The 14,015-nt window shown below is 39.3% G+C and overlaps 1 protein-coding gene across 6 annotated transcripts in view; it reads left to right on the top strand.

The window, feature by feature from the left end:
- Window positions 1-14,015, top strand: part of LOC128697234 (heparan-alpha-glucosaminide N-acetyltransferase) — a 68,246-nt gene that overhangs the window by 40,971 nt on the left and 13,260 nt on the right. For all 6 annotated transcript variants that reach the window (XM_053788831.2, XM_053788830.2, XM_053788833.2 and 3 more), the window contains 2 exons: window positions 3,504-3,625; window positions 5,745-5,940. In XM_053788831.2, coding sequence (XP_053644806.1) covers window positions 3,504-3,625; window positions 5,745-5,940 — 318 coding nt within the window. The remainder of the gene's footprint in view (window positions 1-3,503; window positions 3,626-5,744; window positions 5,941-14,015) is intronic.

The raw sequence follows: 14,015 nt of genomic DNA, 5'->3' as shown, positions 1-14,015 counted from the left end.
GTGCATTGAAATATTTTTTATGTATGAACATAAAATTCCCAAATATTGAGAGATTGTTATTTAAAAGAAATGTTTCTTCAGTGCTATATATACCCAAAAACATGCTGCAAAATTTATTCTTATTGTGAAAATATAACGTCACAGACTGGGCTGGAGGAACGTTGACCCCAAAACCCTCTCCAAGTATTATTTTCTACCTATGTCTTTATCTCAGATTTTTTTTTTTTTTTTTCAACAAGTCGGCCGTCTCCCACCGAGGCATTATTGTAAAATGTTATTTTTCATATCTGTTCAGAAGTATGTGTCATTAATAACATACCATCAAGGGGTACGTGATGGACAGAAATTTGGGAATAACTGCACTAGTAGCTCGCTGGTTAATGATTTAAGTCGGGCCCAAATGTTGCCATAAATTTCATTCTCCTGTATGTGGGTTATTTCTGTACTGAGGATAAATGGTTTAGAAAACCGATGCATTGATAAATGAAATGCATTGATCTTTGTTCTGGAATTTTTTCCCCAGGTTCCTTGTGGCTTAGCGCTTCTTTTTGATTATAATAATAATAATGTTTCACCAGCTACTGGCGTCATCAACATTAGACTGAACACATCGACTCCAGGCTGAGGGACTGATTACCTCAAACTCCTCATCTTCCACCTTTCTCTGTATTGGACCAAAGAAGCCACTGGCTGGCAAGACGTTTCCAGAATAACGATACCCAAGTACTGCACAAGTATCTCGTTGATTTTTGTATAATGTAATGATAACGTTTTGATCCAACCATGTAGTAATAATACCTGGAGAGGGTTTCAGGGGTCAGTGCTCCCACGGCCCGGTCTGAGACCAGGCCCCGTGGTGGATCAGGGCCTGATCAACCAGGCTGTTACTGTTGCCCGCATGTAAACTGACATACGAAACACTGCCTGGCTGATCAGGTGCTGACTTTGGGTGCCTATCCAGAGCCTTCTTGAAGACAGCCAGGGGTCTATTGGTAATCCCCCTTATGTATGCTGGGAAGCAGTTGAACAGTCTTGGCCCCCTGACACTTAATATGTTGTCTCTTATTGCTGCGTTGTCTGCCAAGTCTTTTGCTCTCATAGGGAGTGATTTTCGTGTGCAAATTTGGTACTAATCCCTCTAGGATTTTCCAAGTATATATAATCATGTATCTCTCCTGCCTGCATTCCAGGGAATACATATTGAGGAACTTCAAGCGTTTCCAGTAATTTAGATGTTTTATTGCAGTTATGTGCGCTGTGAAGGCTCTGCGTACATTTTCTAGGTCAGCAATTTCACCTGCCTTGAAAGGTGGTGTTAGTGTACAGCAATATTTCAGCCTAGATAGAACAAGTGACCTGAAGTGTCATCATGGGCTTGGCATCCCTAGTTTTAAAGGTTCTCATTATCCATCCTGTCATTTTTCTAGCAGATGCGATTGATACAATATTGTGGTCTTTGAAAATGAGATCCTCTGACATTATCACTCCCAGGTACATGTGCAAGGTAAACAGACCTAGCTGACATCATGCTACTATATAGAAAGCCCCTTGTTATGCAGAACATTTCGGGCAAATTAGGTCAGTTTTGTCTCGGGATGTGACCCACACCAGTCCACTAACACCCAGGTACTCATTTTACTGTTGAAGATTGACACTTATGCAACACATGGGAATTTTTATTGAAGAAATGTTTTGCCACACAGTGGTTTCATCAGTCCATACAAAGGACAATGGTGAAGAACAGGATAAGTTTGAGATAATCAGTCCCTCAGCATTGAGTTAATGTGATCAGTCCATCAATCTTGAACTGATCACATCAACTCGAGGCTCAGGGACTGATTGCCTCAAACTCCTGTTCTTCACCATTCTCCTTTGTATGGACTGATGAAGTCGCTGTGTGGCGAAACATTTCTTCAATAAAGATTCCCATATGTTGCATAAGTGTCTCAATCTTCAACTTGTCTGTTTTAAACCATTTATCACACCCATTTTACTGATGGGTGACAGGGACAACAAGTGTCTTGTGGAAACGCATTCTAATGTTTTGCAGCCGTGCCGGGGAATCGGTCCCTGGATTCAGTGTGTGAGGTGAGTGTGCTAGCGATCGTGCTACAGGACACCTTTGGCCATTGACAAGTCATACTGTAAAGTCATCATTACTTCCCCTCTCATAAGTGTGGGTAGATTGTGTATTAGTGTGGCGGATTGTGAGAGAAGTATAAATAATTTTTACAAAAGTGTTTTGTAGTAATGACTTATATATAAAAATCTTGTGTTTGTAGTGATAGTTAGCCACCTGTCTTTACATTTTTTGTTTGCTTTTGTTGAAGTCTTTAGTTATTTGAGTCATTATTTGTCTTGGCACATGTGATTTTTAAATTCATATTTGTGTATATTTTGCTTGAAGGTGATAGACCTAGGAGGGCAATATTGTCAGACACATTCTTTTAAGCCATTGACATTTCCACAGCAAGTGCAGAGCCAACAAATATAACCGGACAATTTTTTTTGACCCGACAACCTCTCTCCAAGGTAAAGTGATCCAAAGACGGAGCGAATAATTAAACTTGATAAAAGCCATATAGCTTTTACCAATAGGACATTCAATTCTCTTGTATTCATTGTAACTCTTAAATTTATAGTTACAATCGCCTAAAAGACTGTACATGTATATAAAAACACTCGGTTAGTTCCAAGTTTGCCTGAAATGCTGTGTGTATTAAGTGGCTTTCTGCATGCACACCTAAATGTCTTTCACCTCTGTACAAACATTGTACAGAGGTAAAATAATCTAATCTAATATCATTATATAAAGGTAGCAAGGAGCCAGTAACCTCTTCTGTTTACATTGCTAACTGTAAAACGAAGAAAAATTATGAAAGCATTTCTTTTTGGGTCACCCTGCCTTGTTAAGGAAAAAAATCATTGTAAAAGAAGAAATGATTTGTATCATTTATACAGGTGCTCCCTGACTTACAATGGGGCTATGTTCCGTCAAACCCATCGTAAGTTGAAAATATCGTAAGTTGAATGTGAATATATGATAAATATGTACTGTCATGAAGTAAGTAAATAAATAATTACTGTAATTATCTAAATATATTAGAATTAAAAATTAAATACATAAATGAATACATGTTATGGACTTGCTGCCTTCATGTTGGGTAATTAATTATGGAGAGTTTCATCTCCAAAATAGTGATACCCAGAGTTTCATACGTAATTCGTTCCAGAAGGCTGTTAGTGCCATTACCGAACAAATTTGTTCCCATAAGGAATAACGTAAATTAGATTAGTCCGAATCAGACCCCCAAAATACTTAGAAAAGCACTTACAAAAATACACTTAAATAATTGTTCGTGTTGGGAGCTGTACGAAACTCGGGGTACCACTTTAATTGCTTTTGCAATATCGTAAAATTGAAATATCATAAGTTGAACCATTGTAAGTCAAGTAGCTTCTGTAGTTTCTTGATCATTTTTTTTTTATTTCCAATGTTACAGTATGTGTGGTACTGGAAGGTGCGTGATATTATGAGGTCTGGAGTGCAGTGGACCATCACTACTGTCCTGGTCATTGTTCACACAGCTATCACATTTGGCCTTGTTGTCCCAGGATGTCCCAAGTATGTTACTTGAGCTGTGAAAACTGATGATCTAGATTAGTCTCCATTGGGAAATGGGTTAGAATCCTTCCTCCGAAAGCCATGTGTGTCGTATGAGGTGACTGAAATGCCGTCAGCAAGGAGCTAGTAACCCCTTCTCCTGTATAAGTTACTAAATGTAAAAAGAAGTAGAACTTTTGTTGACGTGGTTTGAACATGTAGAGAGGCTTGAACAAAATAGAATGACTTGAAGAGTGTACAAGTCTGTAGTGGAGGGAAGGTGGGTTAGGGATTGGCTTAGGAAAGGTTGGAGGGGGGCGGTTAATGGAGGTTTTGTGTGAGAGGGGCTTGGATTTCCAGCAAGCATGCATGAGCATATTAGATAAGAGTGAATGGAGACAAATGATTTTTTGGACTTGACGTGCTGTTGGAATGTGAGCAAGGTGATATTTATGAAGGGATTCAAGGAAACTGGCAGACCAAACTTGAGTCCTGGAGATGGGAAATACAGTGTCTGCACTCTGAAGGAGGGGTGTTAATGTTGGTTTTATAACTGTAGTGTAAGTGTGCCTTTGGCAAGAGTCATGGAGTGAATGATGGTGAAAGTTTTTCTTTAGTCCACCCTGCCTTAGTGGGAGATGGCCGATTTGTTAATAATAAAAAAAATAAAAAAAATTTCGGGTCATCCTGCCTCAGTGGAAGACAGCCTGTGTTATAAAAAATAAATAGGGAGTAGCTTGGTAAGTAGTACCCATTCAGTGAGATACCGCCCTACTGCTTTAAAATTATGAAATTAAGCCTATTACTTTTGTGCAGTAAGTCTTCAACTTACACATTGGGGACCTCATGAATTATGTATAATATTCATAATACAGGAAGTCTCCAACTTACAAATATGTATTTGTAAAATAACAATATAATAATGGTATTACACACACTGCTAAAGAGTTTCAACATGTTCGTAAGTTGAGGACTTAATGTATTCTGGCAGAATTGCTAGTTTTTCTCTTGAATATAGAAGATGCCGTATTTATATTCAGAATGTTCAGTGGAACATCGGTACTCAAACCTAATTCATTCCAGAAGGCTGTTGGAGTGCCGATCTGTTTGAGTATCGAACACATTTTTCTCAAGCCATTTTCTTTGGTTGGCTGTTATCACTAATCTTCGTAGGCCCATGGTTACTTGTTTATACATATACATAATATTAAAAGACAGCCAAAAAATGCGAAGAAACACGAAATAGTTTACAGCAAAGCTCTGGCAGGTCGTGTTTGTTTGGTAGAGCGCTGAGCTTCGTTTGATTGGGGAGCTGTTTGAGTACTGAGGTTCCACTGGACTTATTTTACTCTCCTGAATATTTAATAGTTATTATTCATGCGCAAGTTCATTTTCAGTTTGAGTCCTGGTCTGAGACCAGGCCACAGGCTCATTGATCTCAGAAATTATTAGCTGGTATATCGAGATAATTACTGTATGCTTAGAGTGCATAACTAATTTGCAATATAAGATATAAGTATTGTACTGGACATAAGTGCATGTACAGTACCCATACATGATTATTTTATTATCAAGTTTGTAATTTTGGTTTAAAACAAGTGTTTGTACAAAAAAAACAGCAGGAATAATCTTTTAAGTAGAATATGTAAGTTGACTATGAAACTACGATCTCCCTCTGTACAGTAATTCAGTTTTGATGCTAAATGAATAGTTTTAGTAGGTAGTTTTGTATGACTTAATAATGGAGAGCAGTTTATAAATAGCAGATGCATGCAAATTTCTCCATGGGGGAAGTGGAACAGAATTCTTCCTCCGTAAGTCATGCGTTTTGTAACAAGCGACTGAAATGCCGGAAGCAAGGTGCTAGTAACCTCTTCTGTAAATATTACTAAATTTAAAAAGAAAACTTTTATTTTTAATTTTAGGTCACCCTGTCTGAGTGGGATACAGCCAGTTTGTTTGAAAAACAAAGTACGCAAATTGCATAGTTAGCTTAGTTAATGGTCCGAGTCTGACTGAAAGGTCTCTAAGTTTTTCCTGTATGTGCAGGTTATTTGTGTATAGCTTAGGTGGGAAAGCTTTTGCTGAAACTGACAGTCCATTAAGATTTGTCAGCTACATAGTGTTTTCATGTTTTCAGGGGATACCTGGGTCCCGGAGGTTTGTACAACGGAGGTGAGCATGGCAACTGTACGGGCGGTGCTGCTGCGTATGTGGATATTAAAGTGCTTGGCAAGGCACACGTCTATCGGAGTCCAACTTGTAGAATGATTTACAATAATGACGCTCCATATGACCCTGAAGGCATCTTGGGAGCCCTAACAGCAGTGCTTACGGTAAGTCCCATTAAGCTGATTGATGCTTCCCAAACTTTGGTGTGTGTTTGCGACTTGAAATCTGGGGATGCCTCAAGTTAGGTCAGTACCAGGAGTTGCTGTCCCTGTGGCTTAGTCCTAGGCCAGGCCTCCCAGTCTCTGGCCTCATCGGCCAGGTAGAGCAAGATGAATTATATAATAGCAAATTTGTATTGGTATACATTTTGATTTGATTTCTAACATATTGCACAGTGATTTGGAACATCATTATTTTAAATTAATTAATACACCCCAGTGAAATACTCTTCAGCTAACTATAAAGTATTTCACGGAGCATCTAACCAGCCGGTGGAATAATGGATGTGTGTTGTGATGCATGCGGTTGTAAACACATTCATAACATGATTGGGTGCACGGACTCTGTCGTAGTTCGGAAGGGAGTACATGACCTTAAAAGTCTGGGAACCCCAGAGATTCATAATGCCCTTGTATTATGATACCAGTGACAAAGATTTGAGACACCCATTTATCTGTATAATGAAGGATAAATATGGATGTTGTGGTTCAGAAGGTTATTTGAGCTATGGGAAATATTCCCATCTTCGGGTCACCTTTCTTTAGTGGAAAATAGTTCAAAATTAGAGGGATATATTTCCAGAAGGGAATTTATTGTGTACATTTTCACTTAAAATTTAAAATTTTAAGGATATATAATAAACATAATGAGGATCATAATTATTTATTTTTGACGAGGATTTGTTAGGAAGATTTCTTGCATAAAAAAGCCCATTGTTATTCAAAGCATTTCAGGAGACTTAATCTAAGAAAAATACTAATATAAATTAGGATTGTTCATGTATGTAAAACATAATGTATATATACAAATGAAAATGCAACAAATTGCAGACCAAGAAATTAAAAAAATAAAACATTGTTGCTTGTTTTTCACAAGTGAAAGGTACGTCATATAATACTAAACCTGGTAAACATATTTATCATATACGCTGGCAGCAAAGGGCTAGTGACACCTGTATAAATCACTAAAAAGAAATGCTTTCTTTTCTTTTTTGGGGGTCTCCTGCCTTGGTGGGAGACAGCCAATATGTTCTTTTCTATCTCATTGGCCATGTGCCTCAAAAGTAGGGTGATCCAAAGAAAACACATTAATCATCATTCATTCAACCACTAACTTGTCAGAAGTGTGCTGACCTTATGATTCAGATAACCCTTTGGCTGCAGCAGTCCCAGGTCTCCTTGATCATACAGGCACTGTGGAGAAATGACCTCCAACATGGGGGAGGCAAGAGGGTTCATGATGCCCTCACTATTTTGCATCATAACAAGCTGACATAAGCATTTCCAAGCCAAATGACCTACTATACTAATAGATTCATTATAAGGATGTATTTTTGTTAGCTAGGAATCTTAATTATTATAACTTTAAGAGAAATATTTGATCTTAAAAATTACAAGAGGGGTTCATCACAGGTACTGCCCTTCTCACCTCCAGGAATCAGTCGGGTTGACTAGCTCTTCCGAATCGCTTCATAAATTACCTTCTTACCACTTGCTACCATTCACTGCTACTTAAAATGAATGATAATGGTATACAGTACGGACAAGTTGATAAGTCACACGTGTGTAACGGTTAGTAATCTTTATTCCGAAACATTTCGCCTACAGAGTAGGCTTCTTCAGTCAAGTACAGAGGAGGGAGCAGAAGCATTGAAGATGATGTAATCAGTCCATCACACTTGAAGATGTAGTGCTGAGTCTGGAGAACAGTTTCATTTACTGTGTAGGCGAAACGTTTCAGAATAAAGATACCTAATTGCATATGTGATGGTAGGATTGCTGGTGTCCTTTTTTCTATCTAATGAACATGCAAGATTTCAGGTACGTCTTGCTACTTCTACTTACACTTAGGTCACACTACACATACATGTACAAGCACATATATACACACTCCTCTGGGTTTTCTTCTATTTTCTTTCTAGTTCTTATTCTTGTTTATTTCCTCTTATCTCCATGGGGAAGTGGAACAGAATTCTTCCTCCGTAAGCCGTGCGTGTTGTAAGAGGCGGCTAAAATGCAAGGGGCTAGTAACCCCTTCTCCTGTATAAATTACTAAATTTGAAAAGAGAAACTTTTGTTTTTCTTTTTGGGCCACCCCGCCTCGGTGGGATACGGCCAGTTTGTTGAAAAAAAAAAAATTGCATATGTGGCTGTCTAACATGCTCACTCAAGCCTGATGGATGCTTAAGCCCTTAAAACTGAGCCTCTTGTATCCCAACTCCCTTCAACCATTCCAGGGATAACCCCAACCCCTTCTACCTTCCACCCTGGATATATACACCCTCTTTCTCATCCTATCCCTTTTATTCTTGTTTCATGCCCAGACCAACAATCCCTCCTCAGCCCTCTTGAATGAAACCCTAGGTGAGCCCCTCACATCACCTTATAATTTCTACTTCCCTAATTCTCTGCATGATATTCATACCATGCATTACTCTCCAACTTTCTCACTGCAACATTCAAAACCCATGCCTCACTCTTAATTGTTGTACCACTCTACTCTGGTACATTACATTTTTTCTCCTCCATAGATGTTCTTTCCACAGATGCTTCAACATACCTCCCACCTTTTTGTCTCAGTTACTCCATTGTTTGCCTTATCTTTTATAGACTCGTCTGCTGACATGTCCACTCCTAAATATCTAAATACAGTGGAACCTCGGTATACAACCAGCTTCTTGCTCGAACAAAGCACAGCACTCGACCAAAGAAATACGACCTGCCAGAACTTTGCTATAAACTATTTCGCGTGTATTTTTTTTTTTTTTTTTTTTTTTTATAAATAAGTCACCATGGGGCCTACAAAGATTAGTGATAACAGCCAACCAAACAGAAAATTGGTTGGGAAGAACTTGTTCAATACTCAAATGGAGCGGCACTCAAACAGCCTTCTGGAACGAATCAGGGATGCATACTGAAGTTCCACTATATATCCACTTATCCCCAAACTCGCTCCCTCTAACCTTATATTCATTATAGCATTGCTCAGACTTCTGTATTCACTTTTAATTTTCTTTTAAATTCCCTCCAATATTCACCCATTAACCTTTGCAACCTGTCTTCAGAATCCCTCAGAAAGAAATGTGATCACTAAAGAGTAATTGTGATAACTCCCACTTAGTATCAGAGTCACTATCTTGCAATCCCACACCTCTATCCAGCACTATAACATTCACTTTTACAACCCCATCTTTAAATATATTAAACAGTGGTGACATCACACGTCTTTCTGTCGCGCTTTTACTGGGAAGTGGATACAGTGGAGCCTCGGTTTTCGTTTGCGCTGGTTTTTGTCGAATCCGGTGTTAATTACTTTTTTCGTCAAAATTTTGTCCCAGTTTTCATTAATCACCTCAGTTTTTGTCTGCCATACTGAACATGTCCGTCTGCCCGTGCCCACACAAAGCATCCCACATGTTCTGAGTCAGTCTGGGTTTGTTTCTCGTCGGTAGAGGGTAGTAGTGATGGTGGTAGTGATGTTGGTAGAGGGTAGTAGTGATGTTGGTAGAGGGTAGTAGTGATGGTGGTAGTGATGTTGGTAGAGGGTAGTAGTGATGGTGGTAGTGATGTTGGTAGAGGGTGGTAGTGATGTTGGTAGAGGGTGGTTGGGATGGTGGTAGAGGGTGGTTGGGATGGTGGTAGAGGGTGGTTGGGATGGTGGTAGAGGGTGGTAGTGATGGTGGTAGAGGGTGGTAGTGATGGTGGTAGAGGGTGGTAGTGATGGTGGTAGAGGGTGGTAGTGATGGTGGTAGAGGGTGGTAGTGATGGTGGTAGAGGGTAGTAGTGATGTTGGTAGAGGGTGGTTGGGATGGTGGTAGAGGGTGGTAGTGATGGTGGTAGAGGGTAGTAGTGATGTTGGTAGAGGGTGGTAATGATGTTGGTAGAGGGTGGTTGGGATGGTGATAGAGGGTAGTAGTGATGGTGGTAGAAGGTAGTAGTGATGGTGGTAGAGATAACCTCTCCTCCCTCTCCCGTCCTCACCATCTTCCGTGCACCAACAAGAGTTCTCAATAAAGGTACAAGTGATGTTAAATGTTCATTTATCCATTTCATTAGTCCTTTATATTTCTCATTGTTTTCTGTATATAAAACTACACAGGTATTCTCTATAAAACGTATTTGTTTATACTTTTGGGTGTCTGGAACGGATTAATTGGATTTACATTATTTTCTATGGGAAATATTGCTTCAGTTTTCGTCAAATTCGGTTATCATCAGACTTTCTGGAACGAATTAATGACGAAAACCAAGGTTCCACTGTATCTCCTTCCCTCTTACATGCCCTAACCTGAGCCTCGCTCTCTGCATAAAAACTCATTACTGCTTTTTGTAATTACATTATATCTCGTAAATTTATGACATTTACCCCATGGCTCCCTCAGCTATACTATCACATGATTTTTTGAAATCCACAAATTCGACAAAAGGCTTTTTACCTTTGTATACTTTTCACTCGTATGCTTCGTACACACTTGGTCTGCACATCCTCTACCCTTCCTAAATCTTCCCTCCTCTGCAGTCCTACTGTCATAATAATTCTACAATACACTTTACCCAGTATAATAAACAGGTTTATACTATACTTGATGTGCTGTTGGAGTGTGAGTTAGGTAACATTTATGAAGGGATTCAGGGAAACTGGCAGGCCGGACTTGAGTCCTGGAGATGGGAAGTACAGTGTCTACACTCTGAAGGAGGGGTGTTAATGTTGCAGTTTTATAACTGTAGCATAAGCGCGCCTCTGGCAAGACAGTGATGGAGTGAATGATGATGAAAGTTTCTTTTTTGGGCCACCCTGCCTTGGTGGGAGATGGCCAATGTGTTACTAAAAAAATTATACTATCCTGTATGTTCTTCATACACTGTACTATAACTTTGCTCCTAAAATCAATAATTATTAAATTGCCGCTTCTTAACTACAAAACAAACTCTCCATACATGGATAAAATATAAACAAACTGTTAATGTGTTTGATAAAAATCTGATTTTTTTTCACTTCAACTTTAATGAACTTGAGTATTAAAGCAGCAGTTCTCAGTCTCCAACAAACAAATAAACTATAGTCCTCCATACATTCATGAAGGGAATAAATACAAACTATTAATTCATTTCATGAAAAAATATTTTCATATAGCCGGACTTGAGTCCTGGAAATGGGAAGTACAGTGCCTGCACTTTAAAGGAGGGGTTTGGGATATTGGCAGTTTGGAGGGATATGTTGTGTATCTCTATACGTTGAAGATTGAGACACTTATGCAGCATATGGGAATCTTTATTCAGGAAACGTTTCGCCACACAGTGGCTTCATCAGTCCAATACAAAGAGGAAGGCGTAAGGAGAGGAGGAGAATGAGGTACTCAGTCCCTCAACCTGGAGTCGATGTGTTCAGTCCATCAATCTTGTAGAATGTACAGCATAGGGCCGTAGACGTGGCTTATATACTGTAGTGAGGTGACGTGAAGCAGATGGAGGCGGGGTCATAGTGGTACCATCCACTAGTCGAAGTAGGTCCTCGTCCAAAGGTTGGACGAAGACCTACTTCGACTAGTGGATGGTACCACTATGACCCCGCCTCCATCTGCTTCACGTCACCTCACTACAGTATATAAGCCACGTCTACGGCCCTATGCTGTACATTCTACAAGATTGATGGACTGAACACATCGACTCCAGGTTGAGGGACTGATTACCTCATTCTCCTCCTCTCCTTACGCCTTCCTCTTTGTATTGGACTGATGAAGCCACTGTGTGGCGAAACGTTTCCTGAATAAAGATTCCCATATGCTGCATAAGTGTCTCAATCTTCAACTTGTCGGTTTTTCAAACCATTCATCACACATCTCTATACGTATATGCTTCTAAACTGTTGTATTCTGAGCACCTCTGCAAAAGCAGTGATAATGTGTGAGTGTGGTGAAAGTGTTGAATGATGATGAAAGCATTTTCTTTTTGGGGATTTTCTTTCATTTTTGGGTCACCCTGCCTCGGTGGGAGACGGCCGACTTGTTGAAAAAAAAAAAATGAAAAAATATTGAAAGCGTTTTCACAAATAAGCTGCACAAAGAAGAGAGGAGCTCACGACAACGTTTCGGTCCGACTTGGACAATTTACAAAGTGTGACTTTGTAAATGGTCCACGTCGGACCGAAACAGCATTGTAAGCTCTCTATTTACGGGTTATTTGTGTATTGTTCCAGTCAGGGTATTTTGCCTTTTTTTGTTATTTATGAAAGTGTTTTCCCCTGTATGTTGAATCAGAGGCCAATCAGACAAGACTAATGAATAATGGACGGTATAAGAGAAGAGCTAAAAAATGTAAGATTAACTAACATGTATAAAATCCTTTATAAAATGCCCCTTGTTATACAGAGCTTTTCAGGCAGTCTTAAAATTAACTTGTAAATACTGAACAGTTGTACAATTTACTAGAATATTATGGTTTGCATAAAACTAATATATATTGTAACAATTTGGTCTATAATTTATGAAAATATGAGATCTTGCATCGTAGGTTGGTAGACAGCGACCTCCCAGGGATGTACTACCGTCCTGCCAAGTGAGTGTAAAAAGGAAGCCTGTAATTGTTTTACATGATGGTAGGATTGCTGGTGTCTTTTTTTTTTTTTCTGTCTCATAAACATGCAAGATTTCAGATACAGTAGGGCCCTGCTTTATGGAGTTTTGTTTACGGCATTCCGCTAATACGGATATTTTCAATTTTGAAAAAATTTGTTATATGGCCACCACCTGACTTTCTAATACGGTCACTGCGCCCCACCCAGTTTGTTTACATTCTCTGTGAGCTTCGTGAGCACCGCGTCTCTCCATTATGTCTGGAAACTTTCCAAAATTTCCAGTGTTTTAAAATTATTTTATGTTTTATATATACAGTAGACAGTCATTTAACACTAGTTTATTTGGCACGGTTCAGGTATAGCACGATTGAAGAATTGCAGCACAATTTTATACAACACTTCGTAAAATTAATTTAACGTGGTTCAGTTTGCAGGAGGGGAAAAAATTTTCCTTTTCCTTAAGCAGCCGCCTTGTTGTGGGTCAGCGGGGGAGACCTCCTGCCATCCCCCGACACTCCCAACACCGCCATCCCAGCTGTGTTTGTGAATTGTGTTTTGATCTTTTAATCACCATATCTTGTATCTGCCAAGCAATCATGGCACCCAGTAGGCATACCAGTGTTGCTGAAAGTGACAAGAAAAGGTAAAATGTTTAAGTCTTAGAATTAACAAAGGAAACAGATATTATCGAGAGATAACCTGTGGCCGTAATGAAGCTCAATTTGTGCACATAAAATGAGGTAAACCTGAGTTTGTGATGGACAAGAATTGACTTGACTGACTTGACTTAGACTTTTTCACTGAAGAGGACCCTGAAATGATGTCTAGAGCAGCTGATGCCTTACCATTAATTGTATAATGTACTGTAGGGTAAAATAGAACAGAAATCCATTACAGAATTTATGCACACTCCAGTACAACCATCGACTTCAGTGTTGGGAGGGTTCTGTGGAGATATGATGGTTGGAGATGCACACTTGTTGGGTTGTATACACTTATATTAGCAAAGTTGTGATGGGGAGCCCCAGCCTAGCCTGTTGTAGCCTGTAGGTCTGTCCGTGAACTGAGAAAGGGACAGGGTGACTCCCACCCACAAGCAGCACTGTGTGACGTCACACGTTAGCCGCTAAGTCTAGCATGGGGTCATCTATCTAATACATAGATGTAACCCTATTTTTCCCATAAGTTCTTCAGTTCATCTAACACGGTTTTACCTAACACGACATTTTCAGGAATATAACTACTGTGTTAAATGACGGTCTACTGTACTCTGATAATTATACTTGTGTATACCTGTATCTAAATAAACTTACTGTGCTGGCATGCAGGTACACATTAATATCACTAAGAGTGTCTTACTAGTCTTGAGAACGCCATATTAATACGTAACAATAATATGTAGTAATAATCACTGAGGCGCATTATATATCATATAGTATGTTAATAT

The sequence above is a fragment of the Cherax quadricarinatus genome, chromosome 89 (genome assembly GCF_038502225.1).
Source record: "Cherax quadricarinatus isolate ZL_2023a chromosome 89, ASM3850222v1, whole genome shotgun sequence".
NCBI classification, from domain to species: Eukaryota; Metazoa; Arthropoda; class Malacostraca; order Decapoda; family Parastacidae; genus Cherax; species Cherax quadricarinatus.
The sequence above is the reverse complement of the archived record's forward strand: the minus strand, read 5'-3'. Positions and strand labels throughout refer to the sequence as shown.